The sequence below is a fragment of the Xenopus tropicalis genome, chromosome 5, assembly GCF_000004195.4.
Source record: "Xenopus tropicalis strain Nigerian chromosome 5, UCB_Xtro_10.0, whole genome shotgun sequence".
Taxonomy (NCBI): Eukaryota; Metazoa; Chordata; class Amphibia; order Anura; family Pipidae; genus Xenopus; species Xenopus tropicalis.
Window position 1 is genome coordinate 8,568,482 of NC_030681.2, and position 26,463 is coordinate 8,594,944.

The 26,463-nt window shown below is 41.8% G+C and overlaps 1 protein-coding gene across 4 annotated transcripts in view; it reads left to right on the forward strand.

Moving 5' to 3' along the window:
* Window positions 1–26,463, forward strand: part of lbr (lamin B receptor) — a 36,262-nt gene that overhangs the window by 4,498 nt on the left and 5,301 nt on the right. For 3 of the 4 annotated variants that reach the window (XM_031901531.1, XM_031901530.1, XM_031901532.1), the window contains exons 2-21: window positions 644–821; window positions 1,493–1,720; window positions 5,657–5,737; window positions 6,657–6,849; window positions 7,069–7,244; window positions 7,756–7,810; window positions 8,046–8,243; window positions 9,126–9,229; window positions 9,552–9,677; window positions 11,071–11,236; window positions 11,483–11,563; window positions 11,652–11,774; window positions 12,016–12,143; window positions 19,386–19,578; window positions 20,243–20,418; window positions 21,244–21,298; window positions 21,534–21,731; window positions 23,219–23,322; window positions 23,682–23,807; window positions 26,072–26,240. In XM_031901531.1, coding sequence (XP_031757391.1) covers window positions 657–821; window positions 1,493–1,720; window positions 5,657–5,737; window positions 6,657–6,849; window positions 7,069–7,244; window positions 7,756–7,810; window positions 8,046–8,243; window positions 9,126–9,229; window positions 9,552–9,677; window positions 11,071–11,236; window positions 11,483–11,563; window positions 11,652–11,774; window positions 12,016–12,143; window positions 19,386–19,578; window positions 20,243–20,418; window positions 21,244–21,298; window positions 21,534–21,731; window positions 23,219–23,322; window positions 23,682–23,807; window positions 26,072–26,240 — 2,845 coding nt within the window. In that variant the 5' untranslated portion in view covers window positions 644–656. 4 annotated transcript variants of the gene reach the window in all.

Sequence of the window (26,463 nt, forward strand, 5' to 3'; positions counted from 1 at the left end):
GCTACTTTGCTTACTCTGCTCGGGTTACATGTATTGAAACAGCGCCCCTATTTGGTGACTTAGTATAATAATACTGGAATGATGGCTCAGCGTTACCAACATGAACACGGGGGCCCTGTGTATTACTGGGCAAGAGAAGCCACACAAGGCATACATTGTTTTCTAAATCCATAATCAGCCACAATGTATCCCATTAATGAATTATGCAACTGATTCTATCATTGAAGAATGGCCATAGAAACCATTAGCCCCTCCCCCAGGATATCTTGTATCAATTATCAGTGCCGATATGGGTTTTATTCGCTTGTAAATAACACCAGCGGCTTCGTTTGGTGCCATATTCTGACTTGGGCAGCAGAAAATACAAATAGCAGCAAAATCCAGTGTTAATGTTGACTCGTCACATGTCAGGGAGCTCGACTGTCACGGGACAACGTGGCCATTGTGACTATAAAGAGCGGGGTTAAAATGCTAAGATATGCAAAATGCCAATATCCTGAATAATAAAGCTGCAGGGGGGGGGGGTAATTTCATCGGCCAATGAAAACCACCCCTGTGTATTACTGAGGGGTTATCTGGGAAATGTACATGTCATACTATAGGTTCCTAATTATCTCCCCTTTTTTCTCCTCCCTGTATACAGATTAGTTTAGAAAATGCCTGCCCAAAAGTATGAGAATGGCGAGACTGTGATGGCCCGATGGCCGGGGAGCAGCCTGTACTATGAAGTGCAAGTGGTAGAATTCAATACCCAGAAGCAGGAATATAAAGTCCTTTATAAAGATGGAACTGACCTGGATCTACAGGAGGGGGAACTTAAGGTGAGACGTTACTTTGTTCTGTATGTGCCAAATGTCACCCCTTGGTGTCACTGCATTAGAATGTAAATAACAGCTGGATAATAGTAAGAAAACCTTCACATAAACAGTACCTGCCACGATTATTATTCTACACATTCACCAATCAAAATAGTATTTTTACTGAATTAGAAAATTTAACCTATCAAAGGGGTAATTCACCTTTTAAGTTAACTTTTAGTACATTATAAAATGTCTTGTTGGTAGGATTTCCACTATTGCCCTTTGTGGTTATTTTTTATTCTCTCTTTTTAGACCCACTCCTATTCATATTCCAGTTACTCATTCAATTAACTATCTGGTTGCTAGGGTAAATCACATCCTAGCAACCAAGTAGCTGCTGAAATTCCAAACTGGACAGTTACTGTAAAAAAGCGAAATCATTAAAAACCCGTAAAACAATCGCAAATTACATCAAGATGCCGCGGCTCCATCAGATTGGGGCAACTATCTATAGCCCCCTAGAATCATTTACAGGGTACCCCTGTGCCCACCATGTATAACTGGATTGCAGTGCTGGAGGGGTGACTGTATTTTGCCATTCTGGAGGTTTCTACCCTCTCAAGCAGTGCCCATATTGGGGCCGTAGGATGAATGGTCTGACAATGTTATTTACATATACGTTTCTCTTACAGAGACCGAATGTCTTCAACAGAGCCTCGAACAAGAAAAGATCCTCCTCTCCCTCGAGACGCAGGAGTCGATCGAGGTCCCGATCTCCAGGTCGCTCTCGCTCCCCAGGCCGGCGCCGTTCCCCTCAGCGGGCAAGTTCTCCGGGGCGACCCACAAAGAATGGACATCAGACATCTCTAATCAAAGATATTAAAAAAGGGGATACACTTCAAGTGCACCTAACCCCTGTGGTAATTGTACTTTCCTTTAGCTCCTTACTAAACAGCCTTAATATTGGTATCCTCTCATATCTGCACCATATTTCCCTTTTCAAATTATTTTATTTCAGACACTGAATCTGTTGTCTGGTTCCCAGGGTCCCACTGACTCTTGCCGAACTGAATTCCTCCACTCTCTTAGCTATTACCAGATTTGTAAAGGACAAATTTATCAATGGGTGAAAGTAATAAATATGACTTTCACTCTAAAAATCTGCCCCTTAGTATTTCTAGAACTTGGCTACCAAAAACAAAAACATATTATAAAATATTTCTCTGTATACAGATAAATATGCCCCCCCCGAAAACCCCAACTTAAATTTGGCCGCAAAAAAACCTCAAAAACCTACTATATAATATCCCTCTGTATACAGATATGGGATCTGTTATCTGAAAATCTGTTATTCAGAAAGCTCCAAACTATGGAAAGGTCATCTCCCATAGACTCCAATTAAATAATTCAAAATTTCAAATATATTCCCTTTTTCTCTGTGTACCTGTACTTGATCCCAACTAAGGTATAATTACCCCTTATTGGGGGCAGAACAGCCCTATTGGGTTTATTTAATGGTTAAATGATTCCCTTTTCTCTGTAATAATAAAACAGTACCTGTACTTGATCCCAACTAAGATATAATTACCCCTTATTGGGGGCAGAACAGCCCTATTGGGTTTATTTAATGGTTAAATGATTCCCTTTTCTCTGTAATAATAAAACAGTACCTGTACTTGATCCCAACTAAGATATAATTACCCCTTATTGGGGCAGAACAGCCCTATTGGGTTTATTTAATGGTTAAATGATTCCCTTTTCTCTGTAATAATAAAACAGTACCTGTACTTGATCCCAACTAAGATATAATTACCCCTTATTGGGGGCAGAACAGCCCTATTGGGTTTATTTAATGGTTAAATGATTCCCTTTTCTCTGTAATAATAAAACAGTACCTGTACTTGATCCCAACTAAGATATAATTACCCCTTATTGGGGGCAGAACAGCCCTATTGGGTTTATTTAATGGTTAAATGATTCCCTTTTCTCTGTAATAATAAAACAGTACCTGTACTTGATCCCAACTAAGATATAATTACCCCTTATTGGGGGCAGAACAGCCCTATTGGGTTTATTTCATGGTTAAATGATTCCCTTTTCTCTGTAATAATAAAACAGTACCTGTACTTGATCCCAACTAAGATATAATTACCCCTTATTGGGGGCAGAACAGCCCTATTGGGTTTATTTAATGGTTAAATGATTCCCTTTTCTCTGTAATAATAAAACAGTACCTGTACTTGATCCCAACTAAGATATAATTACCCCTTATTGGGGCAGAACAGCCCTATTGGGTTTATTTAATGGTTAAATGATTCCCTTTTCTCTGTAATAATAAAACAGTACCTGTACTTGATCCCAACTAAGATATAATTACCCCTTATTGGGGCAGAACAGCCCTATTGGGTTTATTTCATGGTTAAATGATTCCCTTTTCTCTGTAATAATAAAACAGTACCTGTACTTGATCCCAACTAAGATATAATTACCCCTTATTGGGGGCAGAACAGCCCTATTGGGTTTATTCAATTTTTAAATGATTTTTAGTAGACTTAAGGAATGGAGATCCAAATAATGGAAAGACTCCTTATCCGGAAAAAGGTCCTGAGCATTCTGGATAACAGGTCCCATAACTGTACTGCAATTATCGGTCTCTGACTTAACCTCTCTTTATGTGAACATATTCCCTTTTACTTTCCCACAAATCAGCTTTGGACTAAAATAATTACCAAATTCCAGAAACCATCGAGCACGTAGAGCAGCTGCAAACTGTTCACCAATATCATCGATAGGGACGGCTCATCCCGACCTTGTACTTCCATTTCAGCAAAGAGCATGACTGCGTTAATAAGAACCTGGGGAGAGAGATGGGGGAGGCTTCATAACATTCCTATACAGGGATTAATGGGGTATACGGGGGACTTCATTGCCGTCTCTGTCTCTCTCTTATATAAGGGTGTCACATGATTCCAAACTGTACTTGATCCCAACTAAGATATAATTACCCCTTATTGGGGGCAGAACAGCCCTATTGGGTTTATTTCATGGTTAAATGATTCCCTTTTCTCTGTAATAATAAAACAGTACCTGTACTTGATCCCAACTAAGATATAATTACCCCTTATTGGGGGCAGAACAGCCCTATTGGGTTTATTTAATGGTTAAATGATTCCCTTTTCTCTGTAATAATAAAACAGTACCTGTACTTGATCCCAACTAAGATATAATTACCCCTTATTGGGGGCAGAACAGCCCTATTGGGTTTATTTAATGGTTAAATGATTCCCTTTTCTCTGTAATAATAAAACAGTACCTGTACTTGATCCCAACTAAGATATAATTACCCCTTATTGGGGCAGAACAGCCCTATTGGGTTTATTTAATGGTTAAATGATTCCCTTTTCTCTGTAATAATAAAACAGTACCTGTACTTGATCCCAACTAAGATATAATTACCCCTTATTGGGGCAGAACAGCCCTATTGGGTTTATTTCATGGTTAAATGATTCCCTTTTCTCTGTAATAATAAAACAGTACCTGTACTTGATCCCAACTAAGATATAATTACCCCTTATTGGGGCAGAACAGCCCTATTGGGTTTATTCAATTTTTAAATGATTTTTAGTAGACTTAAGGAATGGAGATCCAAATAATGGAAAGACTCCTTATCCGGAAAAAGGTCCTGAGCATTCTGGATAACAGGTCCCATAACTGTACTGCAATTATCGGTCTCTGACTTAACCTCTCTTTATGTGAACATATTCCCTTTTACTTTCCCACAAATCAGCTTTGGACTAAAATAATTACCAAATTCCAGAAACCATCGAGCACGTAGAGCAGCTGCAAACTGTTCACCAATATCATCGATAGGGACGGCTCATCCCGACCTTGTACTTCCATTTCAGCAAAGAGCATGACTGCGTTAATAAGAACCTGGGGAGAGAGATGGGGGAGGCTTCATAACATTCCTATACAGGGATTAATGGGGTATACGGGGGACTTCATTGCCGTCTCTGTCTCTCTCTTATATAAGGGTGTCACATGATTCCAAACTGTACTTGATCCCAACTAAGATATAATTACCCCTTATTGGGGGCAGAACAGCCCTATTGGGTTTATTTCATGGTTAAATGATTCCCTTTTCTCTGTAATAATAAAACAGTACCTGTACTTGATCCCAACTAAGATATAATTACCCCTTATTGGGGGCAGAACAGCCCTATTGGGTTTATTTAATGGTTAAATGATTCCCTTTTCTCTGTAATAATAAAACAGTACCTGTACTTGATCCCAACTAAGATATAATTACCCCTTATTGGGGGCAGAACAGCCCTATTGGGTTTATTTAATGGTTAAATGATTCCCTTTTCTCTGTAATAATAAAACAGTACCTGTACTTGATCCCAACTAAGATATAATTACCCCTTATTGGGGGCAGAACAGCCCTATTGGGTTTATTTAATGGTTAAATGATTCCCTTTTCTCTTTAATAATAAAACAGTACCTGTACTTGATCCCAACTAAGATATAATTACCCCTTATTGGGGGCAGAACAGCCCTGTTGGGTTTATTTAATGGTTAAATGATTCCCTTTTCTCTGTAATAATAAAACAGTACCTGTACTTGATCCCAACTAAGATATAATTACCCCTTATTGGGGGCAGAACAGCCCTATTGGGTTTATTTCATGTTTAAATTATGTCTTAGTAGAGTTAAAGTATGGAGAGACGAATATCAGAAAGATCCCTTATCTGGAGAACCCCAGGTCCCAAACATTCTGGATAAGGGGTCCCATACCTGTATATACATACAAAACATTTCAAAAAGGCGTGACACTTTTTATCTTTGTCCCCCAGAAATTGCAGGATTACAGTACTGGAAAATATAACGGGGAGCCTGAAGGCTTTGAAAAAACAATTGCAACCCTCAGAGCACCGGTAAGTCTTCTATTAGCCTGGCACAGTTAGTATGTTTATCTAATTATTTTCCATCTTTTGTGCCCCTCTGGAGTCTGAAATTTAAGATCTGTCATTCAAATTACAGGCTGGTTGCTAGGGTGTGGGAGACCCTAGATACCACTGAGAGCTGCAGAATTAAATGTTAAATAACAGTGCTCCTCGGCGTCTCTCTGTGTCATTCCGAGCCCCAACTACTGACAAGGCAGTATTTATTTATACGCTTCTTGTCCTGACACTGAAGTCAGAGGAGGGGTGGGTTGGGCGGATTAATGTCAGCAGGCCAAGTCGCTTGCAGGGTCATGAAGCTCAGGTTAGGGTCGGTGTGGGGTGAGAATTTTTTGACCCAGTGTAGCTATACAGCACTGTAAAGGATAAGTCAACCCAGAAATAAATCTTTGTCTAATAAAAAAGAGCATTGTTCTAAGCAACTTTGCCATATACATTCATTACATATTTGCAATGGTTATTTGTATATATAATTGCTCTTAAAAGCAGTGTTTTCTGTCCCTTTTTATTCCCTGCCCAGGGGGCTTTGGCATATAAAACAGTGTAGCACAAGGCAGCAGCCTGACAGACCTGACTCGCTGGGGGAGGCCAACCTTGTTTAAAAAATCATAACCAAGAGCAAATGCTGCTTTATTTAGCAATTACATTTACACATAACTTTTAAAGCACTAACGTTTTTCAATAAATTCATATCAGAAAGTTGCTGTAGAATTATATTTTGGGTTGACTTGTCCTTTGAGGCCATCAGGAGGATTCCCTTAAGCAACCTGCACTGGGAATATCTTAATCACTCTGCTTGTGTGTGAAATGTCAGTATCAGCAGGACGGCGAGTAGTCCATGGGGAACTAAAGCTGTGGGTGTTGCAGACCCTAATATTCTGTTCTGTAACAGATAAAATCAGTGGAGCTGTTGGAGGAAGAGGAGGAAAGGAATGAGAAGGTTTTGCGATACAGCCTGAGCCCGCGGAAGGAGAGCAGCATTCCAAAGGGGATTGTGCTGACAGACAGCGGGCCGACAGAAAGCCTGCCAGAAACCGCTGAGAAGAATGCCGAGAATCCAAAACTGGCATTTGGAGGAACAGTCGGTAAATCACGTTTTATCTCTTCGTAAAAGATTATTCATCCAAATAGGAACCCAAACTGAAATAGTCCATAAATACACGTCATTTATGGGCAGTTCTGTGGCCACAGAATGGCTACTTACTGTGTTCTACTCACAGTGACGTTTATGGGGAATTTACTCCCCAACAGGTTCCTGTTACAGTGCTTTCTCTGTCGCTTACTATTGTATTTGTGCCTTCCAGGCTGCCTCCTATTTATGATCTGCTTCCTGGCTCTCCTGTACTGCCTCCTAGTGGCCTGTGGGCCGCACAGAGCCTCCGTCTATCCATCTCTGGAACTTCTGGACGCTCAAGTGTTTGGATTCTTTGTTCTGTGGATATTCCTTCAAGCATTCTTTGCAATTCTTCCACTTGGAAAGGTACATGAGGCCAAATTGGAGTTGCATTTTCTTAGAGTTTTCCCAGCAGGAAGTGTCACGTTTAATTAATATTTCTTCATGTTTCCTACTTTTTATTCCTTATCTTAATATTGAGGCCCTCTCCTATTCATATTCCAGTCTCTCATACCAGCCACTCCCTGGTTGCTGAGGTAAACAAGACCCTAGCAACCAGATAGCTGCTGAACAAAAAGCAGGTGTCTGTGTCATACAATTTAATTTAAAGATGAACAATCCTTTTAGGCCTAATAACATTATTATTATTAACATTTATTTATAAAGCGTCAACATATCCCGCAGCACTGTACAATAAGTGGGTTTCATACATTGGGCATACAGAGTAACATATAAAGCAACCAATAACCGATACAGGAGGTGAGGAGAGCCCTGCCCAAAAGAGCTTACACTCTACAAACATTAATATTCCAACCTACTCAGCATGGATTGTAGTGTTGCCTGTTGGATACTAATACAAGGTAAATTCTTTGTTCAGGTTGTAGATGGCGTACAGCTTGGAAACGGGAGCAGGCTGAAGTATCGTATGAACGGTTTGTTTCTTTTTCATTTATTTCCCCTTCTCACTGGTTCCCATTGACTTCTATAGAAACTTTGCAGCTTTTACTTATTGAGTTTTTTTGTGGGAATTTCACCATTTTTTCTTGAACAGATTGCGAGTATTGGAGTGTTTGCCATATTATAGGTTATATTTATACTTTCTGCTGATATTTGGTTATATTTTGAATGGTGGATAAAGTGTTTATTTTATTCCCCTCCACCTTTTAGGAATCCATGTGTTCTTTCTGACTGCAGCGACAGCGGCGGCCATGATGTATTATTACAAGATCAACATCCTTTATGTATATGAGCATTATCTTCAGTTTGCAGCTTCTGCCACATTGTTTTCTCTTTTCTTGAGCATTTATCTTTATGTGCGGTCCTATAGGGTCCCCAATGAGGAGCTTTCTTGGACAGCAAATTCAGGTTTGTTTGTTTGCAAATTCTCTACCAATTAGAATGTTTATATAGTGAATAAAGTACCCCCTATTGTAACATATAGGGATATTATAAGCCCCCGAGGAGTTCCTTATAATATATATTGAATAAAGTGCCCCCTATTGTAACATATAGGGATATTAAAAGTCCCCGAGGAGTTCCTTATAATATATAGTGAATAAAGTGCCCCCTATTGTAACATATAGGGATATTAAAAGTCCCAGAGGAGTTCCTTATAACATATAGTGAATAAAGTGCCCCCTATTGTAACATATAGGGATATTATAAGCCCCCGAGGGGTTCCTTATAATATATAGTGAATAAAGTACCCCCTATTGTAACATATAGGGATATTATAAGCCCCCGAGGGGTTCCTTATAATATATAGTGAATAAAGTACCCCCTATTGTAACATATAGGGATATTATAAGCCCCCGAGGGGTTCCTTATAATATATAGTGAATAAAGTACCCCCTATTGTAACATATAGGGATATTATAAGCCCCCGAGGGGTTCCTTATAATATATAGTGAATAAAGTACCCCCTATTGTAACATATAGGGATATTATAAGCCCCCGAGGGGTTCCTTATAATATATAGTGAATAAAGTACCCCCTATTGTAAAATATAGGGATATTATAAGTCCCTTAGGAATTACTCGGGGTAATTTATTTATTATAATTTACAAGTTTTAGTTAGTCACTAAGCACCGTTTATAAGGGTATAAGTTACAGTTTTGTCCCATAGGGAAATGACCAAACTATATATATATATTGTTGATGTTATTGAAACATGATATTTCATGTTTATAGTCATCCTATCCCCTGACACCGTTTATGTCACATAACGCGCACTAATATTTTCTTTAGGGAGCTTCATCTATAAATTCTTCATGGGCCGAGAGATAAACCCACGGATCGGAAATCTTGACTTTAAAATGTTCTTTGTGTTTCAGCAATCATTTATGGCCTGGGTAAGTTTAATGTCAGCCATTTCTGTAGGATGTACCAAGTGTGGCACTGTTGTGGGGGAACAGACAGACACATTAGACAGACAAGTATAATAAGTTTGCATTCATAGTAAGGGCCCGGCTTGGAGACCAATGGAACACTTATAATTTAATATCAAGGCTACATTTGTGGGTCGGGGCAGATCTGTTTATCAGATGGAGTTGTACAGTTTGGAATCATGTGACACCCTTATATAAGAGAGAGGAGACGGCAATGAAGTCCCCCGTATACCCCATTAATCCCTGTATAGGAGTGTTATGAAGCCTCCCCCATCTCTCTCCCCAGGTTCTTATTAACGCAGTCATGCTCTTTGCTGAAATGGAAGTACAAGGTCGGGATGAGCCGTCCCTATCGATGATATTGGTGAACAGTTTGCAGCTGCTCTACGTGCTCGATGGTTTCTGGAATGTGGTAATTATTTTAGTCCAAAGCTGATTTGTGGGAAAGTAAAAGGGAATATGTTCACTTAAAGAGAGGTAAAGCCAAGTAGCTAGTCCTGGCTGCATGTGTGTGATTTTTAGCTTAGAATGGAGTCTATGGGAGATCGCCTTTCCATAATTCAGACCTTTCTGGATGATGGGTTTCTGGATAACAGATCCCATACACCTATCCCCAGGCAGACTAATGTCCATGGGCGAGGAGTTGGGCAATACAGATACTCACTATGATTTGCAGTACAAATTATTTTCACATAATATAGAGATTCTTCCCTATAGCTGAACACTGGAACAGGCTGGTAGGCACCTAGTGGGCAATGATTATAACACCCCAAACATGCACCATGTACCCTAAAACTGCTAGTAAATTATTCCATTTGAACAGTGCCATTTTGGCTACAACTAGTTAGTCATTCCTCTGATGATATGAAACACAGAGGCTAGAGGAACCACCAAGAAATTCCATAAAATTTGTACCCCCCCCCCCCCGGTGTGAAATGGATTTGCCATAATAAGGTTACCCCTCCCAATAGCTTTATGCAGTATGTCACTGCACATAATGTTATCAAAGTGTCACTGTGCAGCTTTATGCAGTTTTATGGCAAATGCTAATAGTACACTGTAGCTGACTCTTCATTTTGTTTAAAACAAAACAAAAATGTTTTTAATCTCTCCATCGTCAGCTTGGGGACACAGGAACAGTGATGTACAGGAGGCAGGACACAGAAGAACTAGCTCTGTACCCCCCAGGGGGCCCAGTACAGTTTCATGTTGTGGCCCCGGGAGGATAGGACATGGTTTCTTTGATATGTTGTTATAGTTAGTAAGTGTAGATCTGACACTCGGGGATACACTGAGTAGGGGGGTCTCTTCTGTCCCTTGTGGGAATGTCCCCGGGGTCCTTCTGCTAATGCACCGACCATCCAGCTCCTCTTCTTGCTGCAAACAGAGAGCTCCCCTCTGAAGAGGAAAGTGAATTCCTTCAACTCCCCTACAGGAATCCAACCCTTTCACCCAAGGTATCTATCCCCTCCATTCTGGCAAAAACCAGCTCCCACTAGGGACCTAGTATCACAAGCTCTCCAGAATCCATCGTTGGAACCCATGGCCTCGGCCTCTACCTCAGTGGCTTCAGTTAGTTCCTGTATCTGAACTAAGTGCCTTACATTTCACTCCCATAGGGGGCAGTGGTACATGGTTCCTTCCCAAGGTGATTTCAGCTTTCCACCTGAATCAGGGAATGACAGTTTACTGCCAGCTATACCCCCATGTTCGTGTGGCCACGACCAACCGGAGAGAAAGAGATTTAACTGCAACTACATAAAATCTCCTTTTAACAAAAAGTAACTTGTCACTTTTTTTTGCAGGAATATTTTTTAATGTCACCGGATGTTAATGATGGATTTGGTTTCTTGTTGGCATTTGGAAGTGCGGCAATCCTCCCATTCACGTACTCCTTACAGGCTTATTACTTGGTGAACAATCCTGTGGATTTGCCGTGGCAGGCAGCCTGCGCCATTGTGGCCTTGAACCGTAAGTCCAGATTCTTTGCGCCTAAACCTATTTGCACGCTGGGATTTTAGGTTCTTTGATGGGCGTTTCTTATTCCCTAATAAACTTGTGCTGTGCTTATGGGTAAAGCTGTGAGCAGCCGTGTATCCGTATTGGGGCCGGGGGTTTGTTATGTTTAAGCTCCGCCCTACCTGCGCTATTAGTCATCAGTATTCTCCCTCGGGGATTTCTCTGCTTTATTCAATGCATTTTCCTTCTTTCCACCAGTTCTGGGTTTTATCATTTACCGAGGAGCCAATAGTCAGAAGTCGGCCTTCAGGCAGAATCCAGATGATCCGAGGCTTTCCCGTAAGGCTGTGACAGTTGTACTGTAACTGTGACTCCGACAGTCCCTCCCGGCCGCTCCCTCACTGCTGTTATTTTCCTTCCTCCCCAGATCTGAAAACTCTCCCGACCTCGGCCGGAAGCAAACTCCTGATCTCTGGTTGGTGGGGATTTGTCCGCCGCCCCAATTACTTGGGCGACATAATCATGGGCGTGGCCTGGTGTTTGCCCTGCGGTGAGTAGCCAGCGCCGGGTTCCTTTCAAAGGGGAAACTGACTGCAGCTAAAAATGTCTCAATAACTCAATAATAATAATAATGTCTCAATAATAATGACCAGTTATTAATGGGCGCCCCTATTGCTGCCATCATCCAGGTTCTTCATGTTCATTGTGGAACTGTACAACTTACAGTTGAGCTGTTTTAATGAAATAACGTTACTTGCCCTTTAACACGTTTGTTCTCCTTTGTGTTCTAGGCTTTAATCACATTGCGCCCTATTTCTACGCGATCTTCTTGCTAGTTCTTCTCCTGGACCGAGTAGCCAGGGACGAGCAGAGATGCAGGGAGAAGTACGGGCCGGACTGGGACAAGTACTGCAAACATGTGCGCTACCGCTTACTCCCATATGTTTACTAGCCTGACGCACCGTAGGCCCCGCCCCCCCGGGGGGTTACCTGTATATAATGTTTTTACAAATTCTTTTTTTTAAAAAAAATATATATTTTTAAGTGCAAATATATTTAAAAGAAGGTATTTAGCAAATCTTACGCCCACGCTTGCCGTTTGCTCTTTCTGCCGTTTGCTCAAAGTTCCGTTTTTTGGTATAAACTTCATTGGGGAATCCGTTAGGCTTTTAGTAGACATAATTGGCTCCGGCGGAACCCAGACAAAATTTGGCTGTAACTTGGCCTTAATTTTTATTTACTTATCAAATGTATATAAAGCAACTTCCTGCCATTCATTATTTAGTCTTCTTCACTCATTCCCACCTAGTGGGGCCCCCAACCGGGCCTAGATCAGCCGCATACACAGAACCCCATCTCTCCCTGTGCAGCAGCTGAACGCCGGTACCGAGCTTGGTTCCATACAGAGGGGCCCATTGCTTTCTGTTTGCTCTGGTTATTTGGGTTGTGGCCATGGTCAGACTGGGCTGCAGCTTGTAAATGAGATGGGGGGCCCCAGGCAAGAGCACGTTGGGCCCCACATACTGGTTGTGACTGCTCCAATTAACTACAGGATGCCCTGTAAGTGCTCTAATAGGTTGGCAGCCAACCAATAAGCAGTGAGGATTGTTCTTGCATAAGGAGGGGTGAGAATTGCATTGAAAACCAAATAATGTTTTCTAGTTAAACTCCAAAAAAAAAAGCATTTTGGGTTTGTCTTGGGAAGGTGAAAATGATTATTGAATTGATATATAGATATATATACTATACGTAGAGGGCAGAGTGAGAAGTAATTACAGTGCATGTTCCCAAGCTCAGCTTAGCACTATGACAGCTGCTGCCGCTGTGTATTTACCCTTTATTGTATTTCTTTTGCCATCCCAAATATTCTGCCTTGGATACAGGGTAAAGCCCAGTACCTGCCGGCCTATCGAGTGCTGAATCCCTTCTATCTGCTAAGCTTTAATGAGTGCTCTTGGGCTCGGAGACATTGGCTTTACAGCATTTACTTGTAAATATTCTCAGATAAAGCATATTTTTGTACGTAGGCGTAGAGCACAGTAAATATATATTCACATTTTTATTGCTTTCTGTGGTGACCGAGTTTCCTTTTCGAGTGCAGGGAGAGAGGATTCTGCTCAGGATTTATTCATATTTCTAAGATTCTGTATTTTTCTATTACACGCACCATAAATGTTCTGTATTAAATTCTGTGTATGGGGTCTGAGCAATCATGATCCAGTCTGTGAGCGGAACCTACCTCAGCTATAGAGCAATAGGGCGAGGCTACGGCTTCAGTGTCTCAGCCCCCCCCCCTCTGCTTCCCTGGCCACAAATAGCCTCACTCCCCTTAGGGCTTAGCCCCTTTAACTGCCCCTGCCCGAGCTCACTAACCTGTGCCAACTTCATGTTTAATGCCCCCAGAACCCATTGCATTAAATACAGCAGCAATATTATGAACACAACTGCAGCCTGTTTCTTAGCAGCATGGAAGCAGGGAGAGGCATATCAGGGTATTAATGGGTAGGAGAGGTAAATATCAAGTTGGGGGCAGTGACAGTCAGTATGGGGGTAAGTTTGCACTTTCAGCCTGAAACTGTAGGATAAAGCCCTAAATATAACCAATGGGAGGAGGTTCTGAGCATGAAATAGTTACAGGCACCAATGGTACCAAAGTGACTCCCATTGTATAGGGAATTTTATTTTATAAATGTTATAAATCTGCCTCTGACCATCCCATAGAATTAAATAGAAAGTGGGGGTATTTTACTGTGGCTAATACTTTGCTAAATCTGCCTCTGTATGCTCTATGTAGCGGGTGGGACTCACGGGGCCCCTAGCAGGGCATTTACTGCCATCCTATTCGGTACCCACAGAAGTGACAAGGAGAATTGATCCTGCTTTGCGCCTTTTTATACCGGAAAAGTGTCATTTTTTTTTTGCTTAAATAAGAGAAAAAAAATTCATTAAAAATGAATAAAAAAGAAAAGCTGTCAGTGTCTTTATCCCAGGGATCATGGGGTTTCTCTGATTCACGTCTTTATCATTAGGGAGGCGCTGAATCCAGGATTTGGTTCTAGATTTGGCCAAGATTCTGTCTTTCTCATACGTCCTGAGGGACACAGGAACCATGGGGTTAAATCTCCTCCCATCAGGAGGCCGGAACTGAATCCTCCTCCCCTATATAATGCCCTTCTCCCACCAGGAACTCCATTTTAATTGTGCCCTCGCAAAATCAGGAGGTTTGACAAAGGCCTTTCGATAGGCCCAACACAAGGAAAACGGCAACAGCTGTTGCTGGACTTGCGGGGTCGGCCCCCAACGCAGGATCATCACTACAGTCGATCTCCGGTGGGACTAACTTGTTGAGAACAAGAGTCAACAGTACCTGATAGGAGGAGTGAGAGGTTCCGTCTGATCTCCCCGTCATTCCCCACTACGGCAGGGTAAGAACTGGCAGTAGTAGGAGGAAAGCGACACTGCCCTCCGCCACGGGCTGCAAGGAGCGCACACTAACACTCTCACTATAACCCCCCTTCCCTACCAAGTGGCGGGGGTAATTGAGGCAGATAATAGCGAGAGGGGCATTTGGCGAAGGGCAACAGCACAACACATTACACAAATTTGCTCCAGTGATGCGCACATATCAAGATAATAGCCTTCGCGCCAACAGGAGTAACATCCATTATTGGGGGCAGTATTTCCGGGTACGCGTTGTGCAGAGTATGCAACTAGCCCGAGACCACGCTTCACCCTGCTTATTGGCGCCAAGGGCACAGAAGGAGACGGATGCAGCGACAGTCCTTCTCTAGCAATTCCCAGCACGCTATTACGGGCTGACTCCACTCTCCCCCAATTGTTCTGCTCCTACTCACACAAGGTATTGGGGTACTAGGAGGGATCAACATTAAAAATGACTGCCACTTCAGCAGATGCCTCTACGCCTACACATAACTCCGCCTTGCCAGTAACTTCAATTATGGGGGCATATATGCCTGTGGACCTTCCGGGTTCCTCAGCATCCGTGGCCACGGGTAACCCCGATGGGCCATATCCTTGTCCCAGTCACTGTCAGCGTTACAAGGGATACCTCTTTTGGCATCATCTCTAGACAAGGTCATAGAGAAACTTTCCTCTCCTTGCACTCCCAAAAGACAGCTCAAGCGCAAAGCGGCCGCGGGTAGCGACTTATTTGCCACTCTAGGGTTTCCCTCAGATTCTGAGGAAGAACCACTCAGTGAAGGGGACATCTCACCTTCAGCATCTGAAGGGGAGGATTCCTCAGTTGCAACAGATCATTCAACTAAAGTTGATGACCTGATCACTGCAGTAATGGAGGCACTTAAGGTTGAAGAACCTGCATCAACCCCCAAAAAGACCAAAGGTTTATTTTGCAGCACTGCCGACCATTCCATTTCCTTCCCTGTACACGAGCAATCACAGGCCATTATACAGGAAGAATGGAATACAACTGAACACAAGTTTCAGATTACCAAAAAATTTGCAACACTCTATCCTATCCCTAAAGAGGAGGTGGAGAAGTGGGGTAGCCCCCCTGTTGCAAGCTCTTACCTTAGCGATGCTTCTTTGGATGTCCTTAAGACAGTGGTACGTTCTTCTGCCCTGTCAGTGGCGGCGCCGTGCGTTGTGGCTTCGTCTCTGGTCGGCAGACCTGAATTCAAAAAAGGCTCTTACCTCACTACCATTTAAGGGTTCACGTCTATTCAGTGAAGAGCTGGAGAAAATTATCTAAAAAAAAATAACCCCTCGATGAGAAAGAGGAGGTTTTTTTTGGGGTCAAGGATTTCGTAACTCCAAGGGGCACATTTACTAATCCACGAATCCGAATCCCGAACGGCAAAAATTCGTATTGGAAGTGAAAATTTCGGAACTTTTTCGTCACCGTCGAGACTTTTTCGTATTTTTCACGACTTTTCGTTGCAAATTTTTCGTATTGAACGATCGTAAATGCCGGGAAAACCTTTCTGACTTTGATCCTTCAGTGCATGTCTGCATGGTCTTGATCAGTGCAACAAACGTTCTTTCGTTCAATTCGAAAATTTCGGTAAGGTGACGAAAATTCGGGGGAAATACGAAAAAGTTGTGACGGCAACGAAAAAGTAGATCAACTAAAAATACTGATCATTACGAAAAAAACGCATTTGGACGCCTTCTGAGCATTCGTGGATTAGTAAATGTGCCCCCAAGAGTTTGTCCCCAGCCAGGCAATTCCCCACAAGGGAAGATACAGTCCAAAGGGTAAGCCCGCCTGGCAATCCAGAAAATCCTCAAACAAGACTCCCAGCGATAAACAGTCGTCGGCATGACTGGCCGATCAGATGACAAACAGATCTGCCAGTGGGGGGAAGCTACAACACTTTGCAGGAACTTGGGCAAGACACATAGCAGACCCCTGGGTGGTCGAAACCATTTCATCAGGTTACCAACTCAAGTTTCATCTCCTTCCCCCGACAAGATTCATTATGTCCAGGGTGCCAAAAGAACCTCTGAAACAGTGGTAAAGTCCAACGTGGTGATTCCAGTTCATCCATCTCAAAATTCACAGGCTTCTATTCAAACCTATTAGTGGTTCCAAAAAAGAATGGGACATTCCGTCCGGTCCTCGATCTCAAACGTCTAAACAAATGGATTGTTTACCGATGATTCAAAATAGTCGGTACGTTCGGTAATCCGGTCGATGGAACCAGGGGAATTCTAGACATCCCTGGACACGAAGGACGCATACCTCCACCTCATCAAGCGTACCTTCGGTTTGCCTTCCAAGGTCAGCACTTTCAAATTACCGCCTTACCCTTCAGGCTTTCGTCAGCGCCACAAAAATTCCCAAAGTTTATGTCTACAATGGAAGCCCACCTCTGAGTCCAAGGAGTTTGTATCACTCCATACTTGGACGATCTCTTGATCAAGGCTCGGTCGAAACATCAAGCAGAGGGATATAGAACAAACCATGCAAACATTGTAGGAGTTTGGATGGACAATCAACAGACAAAAATCGTCCCTTGTTCCGTCTCAGAGGATGCCGTTTCTGCGGTTTACATTCGATACCCTTCAGGGGAAAGTCCTTCTCCCAGAAGAGAAGGTACAGAGACTTATCTCATTGGTCCAGGACCTATAAACGACTCAAAAGCCATCGATTCGCTACTGCATGAAGGTGCTGGGCGTGATGGTATCATCAACAGAAGCTGTTCGATTCGCAGAGTTTCATATCAGGCCCCCATATCGGCACATAATATCGGAGTGGAAGAGGCACGACTCCCTGTCCCACAGAATCAATCTTAATGTCATGACAAGGAGATCCCTGGAGTGGTGGACAGTATCAGCACATCTGTCTCTAGGGCGGTCACTAGAGGAACCAGCATGGCAGGTGATAACGACAGATGCTGGTCTGTCGGGCTGGGGAGCAACATTCAAGACACAAATTGCCCAGGGTTGGAATCGGAAAAGAAACTTCCGATAAATATATTGGAGATCAGGGCAATCTTCAGAGCGGTTATTCACTGGGAGGATCAGTTAACAGACCGGTACGTTTGAATGCTGCAAGATATTTCACTGGGCAGAGACAAGAGTAGCCCAAATCTCAGCAGTCCACATACCAGGTGTGGTAAACTGGGAGGCGGACTATCTAAGTCAACATTATGTGGATCCGACGGAGTGGGAACTGAATGCAGAAGTCTTTGAGTCCATCACAGCCAGATGGGGTCAACCCGATCTGGATCTCATGGCACCTCGCCACAACCGCAAGACAGACAGATTCATAGCAAAGACAAGGGACCCGCTGGCAGAGGATGTGGATGCCATGACGGCGAGATGGGTGTTCTCACTAGCGTACGTGTTCCCTCTGATAGCGATGTTACCCCGTGTTCTAAAGAGAATAAAGCAAGAAAGTGGTATATTCATTGTAATCGCGCCACACTGGCCAAGGAGGTCTTGGTTCACACCTCTGATGAATCTCTCTGTGGATCGCCAGTGCCCCCTTGGGACCTTAATGTGGTCCTTTCGGCTCTGATAAACCCTCCTTCTGAGCCATTACCTATTGTAGAATTACGATGGCTTACATAGAAGGTCGTGTTCTTAATGGCGATTTCTTCAGCTCGCAGAATTTCGGAACTGAGTGCATTGTCGTGTGAATCTCCGTACTTGGTCTTTTATGAGGCAGTTTTAAGAACGATGCCTTCCTTTTTTGCCAAAGGTAGTACAGGCATGGGATCCCTTATCCGGAATACCCTTGGTCCTGAGCATTCTGGATAATGGATCTTATACCTGTATCGTCGTTTCACCTGAACGAGGAAATAGTGATTCCTTTGTTCTCCTAAGAATGATAAAGAAGCCGAACGACACAATCTGGATGTAGTAAGAGCTTTGCAGACGTACGTGAATGGCACAGCTCACTTTCGCAAATCAAAATCCCTTTTTGTCATCCCGTCTGGCAGCTGAAAAAGGGCTACCAGCGTCTAAGGCCACGATCTCCAGATGGATTAAGGAGACGGTTCGTCGGGCATACATTTCCCTCCAAAGGCTGCGTCCATTCCGAATCACAGCCCATTCTACAAGAGCAATTAGTACTTCATGGGCTTGTAGGAACATGGCGTCTGCTGAACAGTTGTGCAGGGCGGCAGCCTGGTCCTCTGCACATACACATACAAAATTCTATCGATTTGATACCTTTGCCTCCGTAGTAGTATCTTAAAAAAGTTGCCGTGGGCAATACCTGAGTTATCTGTTTTCTCCCCCCCCTTTAGGGGACGCTTTGGTATGTCCCCATGGTTCCTGTGTCCCCCAGGACGTATGAGAAAAAGGGATTTCTTTACTTAGCGTAAGATCCTTTTCTCTCTAGTCCTATGGGGGATACAGGGCCTCCCTCCCAGAAAACAAGGGAGAGGTTCTCATTCTTCTCAGCCAAGTTTAATATGGTTATAGTTAGTTTTGCTCGGTTCTTGTTATATAACGGAGTTCCTGGTGGGAGAAGGGCATTATATAGGGGAGGAGGATTCAGTTCTGTAAAAGTGTCCTGCCTCCTGATGGGAGGGGATTTAACCCCGTGGTTCCTGTGTCCCCCATAGGACTAGAGAGAAAAGGATTTTACGGTAAGTAAAGAAATCTCTTTTTGGCAAATGAAAACTAAGGTGGGTGTTGCAGACCCTAATATTCTATTCTGTAACAGATAAAATCAGTGGAGCTGTTGGAGGAAGAGGAGGAAAGGAATGAGAAGGTTTTGCGATACAGCCTGAGCCCGCAGAAGGAGAGCAGCATTCCAAAGGGGATTGTGCTGACAGACAGCGGGCCGACAGAAAGCCTGCCAGAAACCGCTGAGAAGAATGCCGAGAATCCAAAACTGGCATTTGGAGGAACAGTCGGTAAATCACGTTTTATCTCTTCGTAAAAGATTATTCATCCAAATAGGAACCCAAACTGAAATAGTCCATAAATACACGTTATGGGGCACGTTCATTACGAATCCGAATCACGAAATCCGATCGTTTCTGATGATTGCAAAAGTCACGAAAATTCCGTTCATTTGAATACGAAAATTTCCTACTTACATTCCAAAAGTTGCAAAATTTTCATATCCGAACGAACGTAAATGGCGGGAAAACCTTTGTGACTTTGAACAGCAGCTCCAACCCGGCCCAAGGAAAGTCACGGTACCGAAGCTTGAATGAATCCCAAACTTTCCTACTCGGCGCAACAATACGATTTTGTCGCACAAATTGTCGCAAAGTACGAAAAAAAAATACGCACAGTTCCAAAGCTTAGAGAAAATATCATTATTTTGTATTCGGACTCAATCGTACTTTGATAAATGGGCCCCTATGAGTATGTTTATTCTGTGACTATGAACTTGCCTGAGCCACAGCTTGCTCTGCTAGCCCTTATCCTCATCACTTGGGCAGTTCTGTGGCCACAGAATGGCTACTTACTGTGTTCTACTCACAGTGGTGTTTATGGGGAATTTACTCCCCAACAGGTTCCTGTTACAGTGCTTTCTCTGTCGCTTACTATTGTATTTGTGCCTTCCAGGCTGCCTCCTATTTATGATCTGCTTCCCGGCTCTCCTGTACTGCCTCCTAGTGGCCTGTGGGCCGCACAGCGCCTCCGTCTATCCGTCTCTGGAACTTCTGGACGCTCAAGTGTTTGGATTCTTTGTTCTGTGGATATTGCTACAAGCATCCCTTGCAATTCTGCCACTTGGAAAGGTACAGAAAAGGCTTAAATACATGGAAATAAAAGAAACGTGTGGGTTTATTTTTTGGTAATTTCCCCTCTGCTCTGTACAAAGGGAGATATATCGGAGGCCAAATTGGAGTTGCATTTTCTTAGAGTTTTCCCAGCAGGAAGTGTCACGTATATTAATACTTCTCAACGGTTTTGCTCATTTATCAGGAATTCCCTCACTGGCTTTTTGGTCACCGGGTAAAAACAGTTGAATTTCATTGTTTCCTATTGGTGATCAAACTATTCCAGTAACAAGTACTTTTATGTTCTATTGGTAACTTTTACTGTACATTTATATTCTGAAGAGTAGTCGGTATCACTTTAATTACATGGGTGGTTCATCTTAGTTTTTAGTATGTTATAGAATATCCTATTCCTAGCAACTTTGCAATTGGTCTTCATTATTTATTTTTTTATTGTTTTTTTTAATGATTTTCCTTTCTTTTCTACATCTTTCCTGCTTTCAAATGGGGCTCACTGACCCTGGCAGGCAAAAAACTTTATTCCTTATCTTTATATTCAGCCCCTTTCCTAGTGATATTCCTGTCTCTCATTCAAGCCACTGCCTGGTTACTAAGGTAAACAAGACCCTAGCAACCAGATAGCTGCTGAACAAAAAGCAAAGTAACTACAATTTTTATTTTTTAAGACTGCAAATTGTCTTAGGATATAGGTGTCTGTGTCATACAATTTAATTTAAAGATAAACAACCCCTTTAGGCCTATTAACATTAATATTCCAACCTACTCAGCATGGATTGTAGTGTTGCCTGTTGGATACTAATACAAGGTAAATTCTTTGTTCAGGTTGTAGATGGCGTACAGCTTGGAAACGGGAGCAGGCTGAAGTATCGTATGAACGGTTTGTTTCTTTTTCATTTATTTCCCCTTCTCACTGGTTCCCATTGACTTCTATAGAAACTTTGCAGCTTTTACTTATTGAGTTTTTTTGTGGGAATTTCACCATTTATTCTTGAACAGATTGCGAGTATTGGAGTGTTTGCCATATTATAGGTTATATTTATACTTTCTGCTGACATTTTGTTATATTTTGAATGGTGGATAAAGTGTTTATTTTATTCCCCTCCACCTTTTAGGAATCCATGTGTTCTTTCTGACTGCAGCGACAGCGGCGGCCATGATGTATTATTACAAGATCAACATCCTTTATGTATATGAGCATTATCTTCAGTTTGCAGCTTCTGCCACATTGTTTTCTCTTCTGTTCAGCGTTTATCTTTATGTGCGGTCCTATAGGGTCCCCAATGAGGAGCTTTCTTGGACAGCAAATTCAGGTTTGTTTGCAAATTCTCTACCAATTAGAATGTTTATATAGTGAATAAAGTACCCCCTATTGTAACATATAGGGATATTATAAGCCCCCGAGGAGTTCCTTATAATATATAGTGAATAAAGTGCCCCCTATTGTAACATATAGGGATATTATAAGTCCCCGAGGAGTTCCTTATAATATATAGTGAATAAAGTACCCCCTATTGTAACATATAGGGATATTATAAGTCCCCGAGGAGTTCCTTATAATATATATTGAATAAAGTGCCCCCTATTGTAACATATAGGGATATTATAAGCCCCCGAGGGGTTCCTTATAATATATCGTGAATAAAGTGCCCCCTATTGTAACATATAGGGATATTATAAGTCCCCGAGGGGTTCCTTATAATATATCGTGAATAAAGTGCCCCCTATTGTAACATATAGGGATATTATAAGTCCCCGAGGGGTTCCTTATAATATATAGTGAATAAAGTACCCCCTATTGTAACATATAGGGATATTATAAGCCCCCGAGGAATTCCTTATAATATATAGTGAATAAAGTGCCCCCTATTGTAACATATAGGGATATTATAAGCCCCCGAGGAATTCCTTATAATATATAGTGAATAAAGTGACCCCTATTGTAACATATAGGGATATTATAAGTCCCCGAGGGGTTCCTTATAATATATAGTGAATAAAGTACCCCCTATTGTAACATATAGGGATATTATAAGCCCCCGAGGAATTCCTTATAATATATAGTGAATAAAGTGCCCCCTATTGTAACATATAGGGATATTATAAGCCCCCGAGGAATTCCTTATAATATATAGTGAATAAAGTGACCCCTATTGTAACATATAGGGATATTATAAGCCCCCGAGGGGTTCCTTATAATATATACTGAATAAAGTGACCCCTATTGTAACATATAGGGATATTATAAGCCCCCGAGGAGTTCCTTCTAATATATAGTGAATAAAGTACCCCCTATTGTAACATATAGGGATATTATAAGCCCCCGAGGAGTTCCTTCTAATATATAGTGAATAAAGTACCCCCTATTGTAACATATAGGGATATTATAAGCCCCCGAGGAGTTCCTTATAATATATAGTGAATAAAGTGCCCCCTATTGTAACATATAGGGATATTATAAGCCCCCGAGGAGCGGCCTTGTGCTTTTATACAGGTCATGGAACTCCTCGGTGACTTGTAATAGCCTCATATTTTACAACAAGGGGGTACTTTATTTATTATAATGTACAAGTTTTAGTGAATCATGGGACAGAAATGACATCACTAAGCTCCGATTATAACTGATGACATCACTAAGCACCATTTATAAGGGTATAAGTTACAGTTTTGTCCCATAGGGAAATGACCAAACTATATATATATATTGTTGATGTTATTGAAACATGATATTTCATGTTTATAGTCATCCTATCCCCTGACACCGTTTATGTCACATAATGCGCACTAATATTTTCTTTAGGGAGCTTCATCTATAAATTCTTCATGGGCCGAGAGATAAACCCACGGATCGGAAATCTTGACCTCAAAACTTTCTTTATGTTTCAGCTTGCATTAATCAGCTGGGTAAGTTTAATGTCGGCCATTTTCTTTGGTTTCTTTATTTGGGGGTGATGTCGCTGTAGGAGGATGTACCAAGTGTGGCACTGTTGTGGGGGAACAGACAGACACATTAGACAGACAAGTATAATAAGTTTGCATTCATAGTAAGGGCCCGGCTTGGAGACCAATGGAACACTTATAATTTAATATCAAGGCTACATTTGTGGGTCGGGGCAGATCTGTTGATCAGATGGAGTTGTACAGTTTGGAATCATGTGACACCCTTATATAAGAGAGAGACAGAGACGGCAATGAAGTCCCCCGTATACCCCATTAATCCCTGTATAGGAATGTTATGAAGCCTCCCCCATCTCTCTCCCCAGGTTCTTATTAACGCAGTCATGCTCTTTGCTGAAATGGAAGTACAAGGTCGGGATGAGCCGTCCCTATCGATGATATTGGTGAACAGTTTGCAGCTGCTCTACGTGCTCGATGGTTTCTGGAATTTGGTAATTATTTTAGTCCAAAGCTGATTTGTGGGAAAGTAAAAGGGAATATGTTCACATAAAGAGAGGTAAAGTCAGAGACCAATAATTGCAGTACAGGTATGGGACCTGTTATCCAGAATGCTCAGGACCTTTTTCTGGATAAGGAGTCTTTCCATTATTTGGATCTCCATTCCTTAAGTCTACTAAAAATCATTTAAAAATTGATAAACCCAATAGGGCTGTTCTGCCCCAATAAGGGGTAATTATATCTTAGTTGGGATCAAGTACAGGTACTGTTTTATTATTACAGAGAAAAGGGAATCATTTAACCATGAAATAAACCCAATAGGGCTGCTCTGCCCCCAATAAGGGGTAATTATATCTTAGTTGGGATCAAGTACAGGTACTGTTTTATTATTACAGAGAAAAGGGAATCATTTAACCATGAAATAAACCCAATAGGATTGTTCTGCCCCCAATAAGGGGTAATTATATCTTAGTTGGGATCAAGTACAGGTACTGTTTTATTATTACAGAGAAAAGGGAATCATTTAACCATGAAATAAACCCAATAGGATTGTTCTGCCCCCAATAAGGGGTAATTATATCTTAGTTGGGATCAAGTACAGGTACTGTTTTATTATTACAGAGAAAAGGGAATCATTTAACCATGAAATAAACCCAATAGGGCTGTTCTGCCCCCAATAAGGGGTAATTATATCTTAGTTGGGATCAAGTACAGGTACTGTTTTATTATTACAGAGAAAAGGGAATCATTTAACCATGAAATAAACCCAATAGGGCTGTTCTGCCCCCAATAAGGGGTAATTATATCTTAGTTGGGATCAAGTACAGGTACTGTTTTATTATTACAGAGAAAAGGGAATCATTTAACCATTAAATAAACCCAATAGGGCTGTTCTGCCCCCAATAAGGGGTAATTATATCTTAGTTGGGATCAAGTACAGGTACTGTTTTATTATTACAGAGAAAAGGGAATCATTTAACCATGAAATAAACCCAATAGGATTGTTCTGCCCCCAATAAGGGGTAATTATATCTTAGTTGGGATCAAGTACAGGTACTGTTTTATTATTACAGAGAAAAGGGAATCATTTAACCATGAAATAAACCCAATAGGGCTGTTCTGCCCCCAATAAGGGGTAATTATATCTTAGTTGGGATCAAGTACAGGTACTGTTTTATTATTACAGAGAAAAGGGAATCATTTAACCATGAAATAAACCCAATAGGACTGTTCTGCCCCAATAAGGGGTAATTATATCTTAGTTGGGATCAAGTACAGGTACTGTTTTATTATTACAGAGAAAACGGAATCATTTAACCATGAAATAAACCCAATAGGACTGTTCTGCCCCAATAAGGGGTAATTATATCTTAGTTGGGATCAAGTACAGGTACTGTTTTATTATTACAGAGAAAAGGGAATCATTTAACCATTAAATAAACCCAATAGGGCTGTTCTGCCCCAATAAGGGGTAATTATATCTTAGTTGGGATCAAGTACAGGTACTGTTTTATTATTACAGAGAAAAGGGAATCATTTAACCATTAAATAAACCCAATAGGGCTGTTCTGCCCCCAATAAGGGGTAATTATATCTTAGTTGGGATCAAGTACAGGTACTGTTTTATTATTACAGAGAAAAGGGAATCATTTAACCATTAAATAAACCCAATAGGGCTGTTCTGCCCCCAATAAGGGGTAATTATATCTTAGTTGGGATCAAGTACAGGTACTGTTTTATTATTACAGAGAAAAGGGAATCACTTTGAAAAATTAGAATTATTTGCTTATAATGGAGTCTATGGGAGATGAACTTTCCGTAATTTGGAACTTTCTGCATGAGGGGTTTCTGGATAACAGATCCCATACCTGTATAAAGTTACACACCGGCTGTACCTATCCCCAGGCAGACTAAAGTCCATGGGCGAGGAGTTGGGCGACACATTTACTCAATATGATTTGCAGTACAAATTATTTTCACATAATATAGAGATTCTTCCCTAGAGTTGAACACTGGAACAGGCTGGTAGGCACCTAGTGGACTTATGTGGCCCCTTCCTTACATTTCACTCCCATGGGGGGGGGGGGCATGGCACCATGGTTCCTTCCCAAGGAGATTTCAGCTTTCCACCTGAATCAGGGAATGACAGTTTACAGCCAGCTATACCCCCATGTTCCTGTGGCCCCGAGCGACCACAGACTACACAAAATCTCCTTTAAAAAAAAAAAAGTAACTTGTCTTTTTTTTTTTTTTACAGGAATACTTTTTAATGTCACCGGATATCACTCGTGATGGATTTGGTTTCTTGTTGGCGTTTGGAAGTGCGGCAATCCTCCCATTCACGTACTCCTTACAGGCTTATTACTTGGTGAACAATCCTGTGGATTTGCCGTGGCAGGCAGCCTGCGCCATTGTGGCCTTGAACCGTAAGTCCAGATTCTTTGCGCCTAAACCTATTTGCGCGCTGGGATTTTAGGTTCTTTGATGGGCGTTATTATTCCCTAATAAACTTGTGCTGTGCTTATGGGTAAAGCTGTGAGCAGCCGTGTATCCGTATTGGGGCCGGGGGTTTGTTATGTTTAAGCTCCGCCCTACCTGCGCTATTAGTCATCAGTATTCTCCCTCGGGGATTTCTCTGCTTTATTCAAT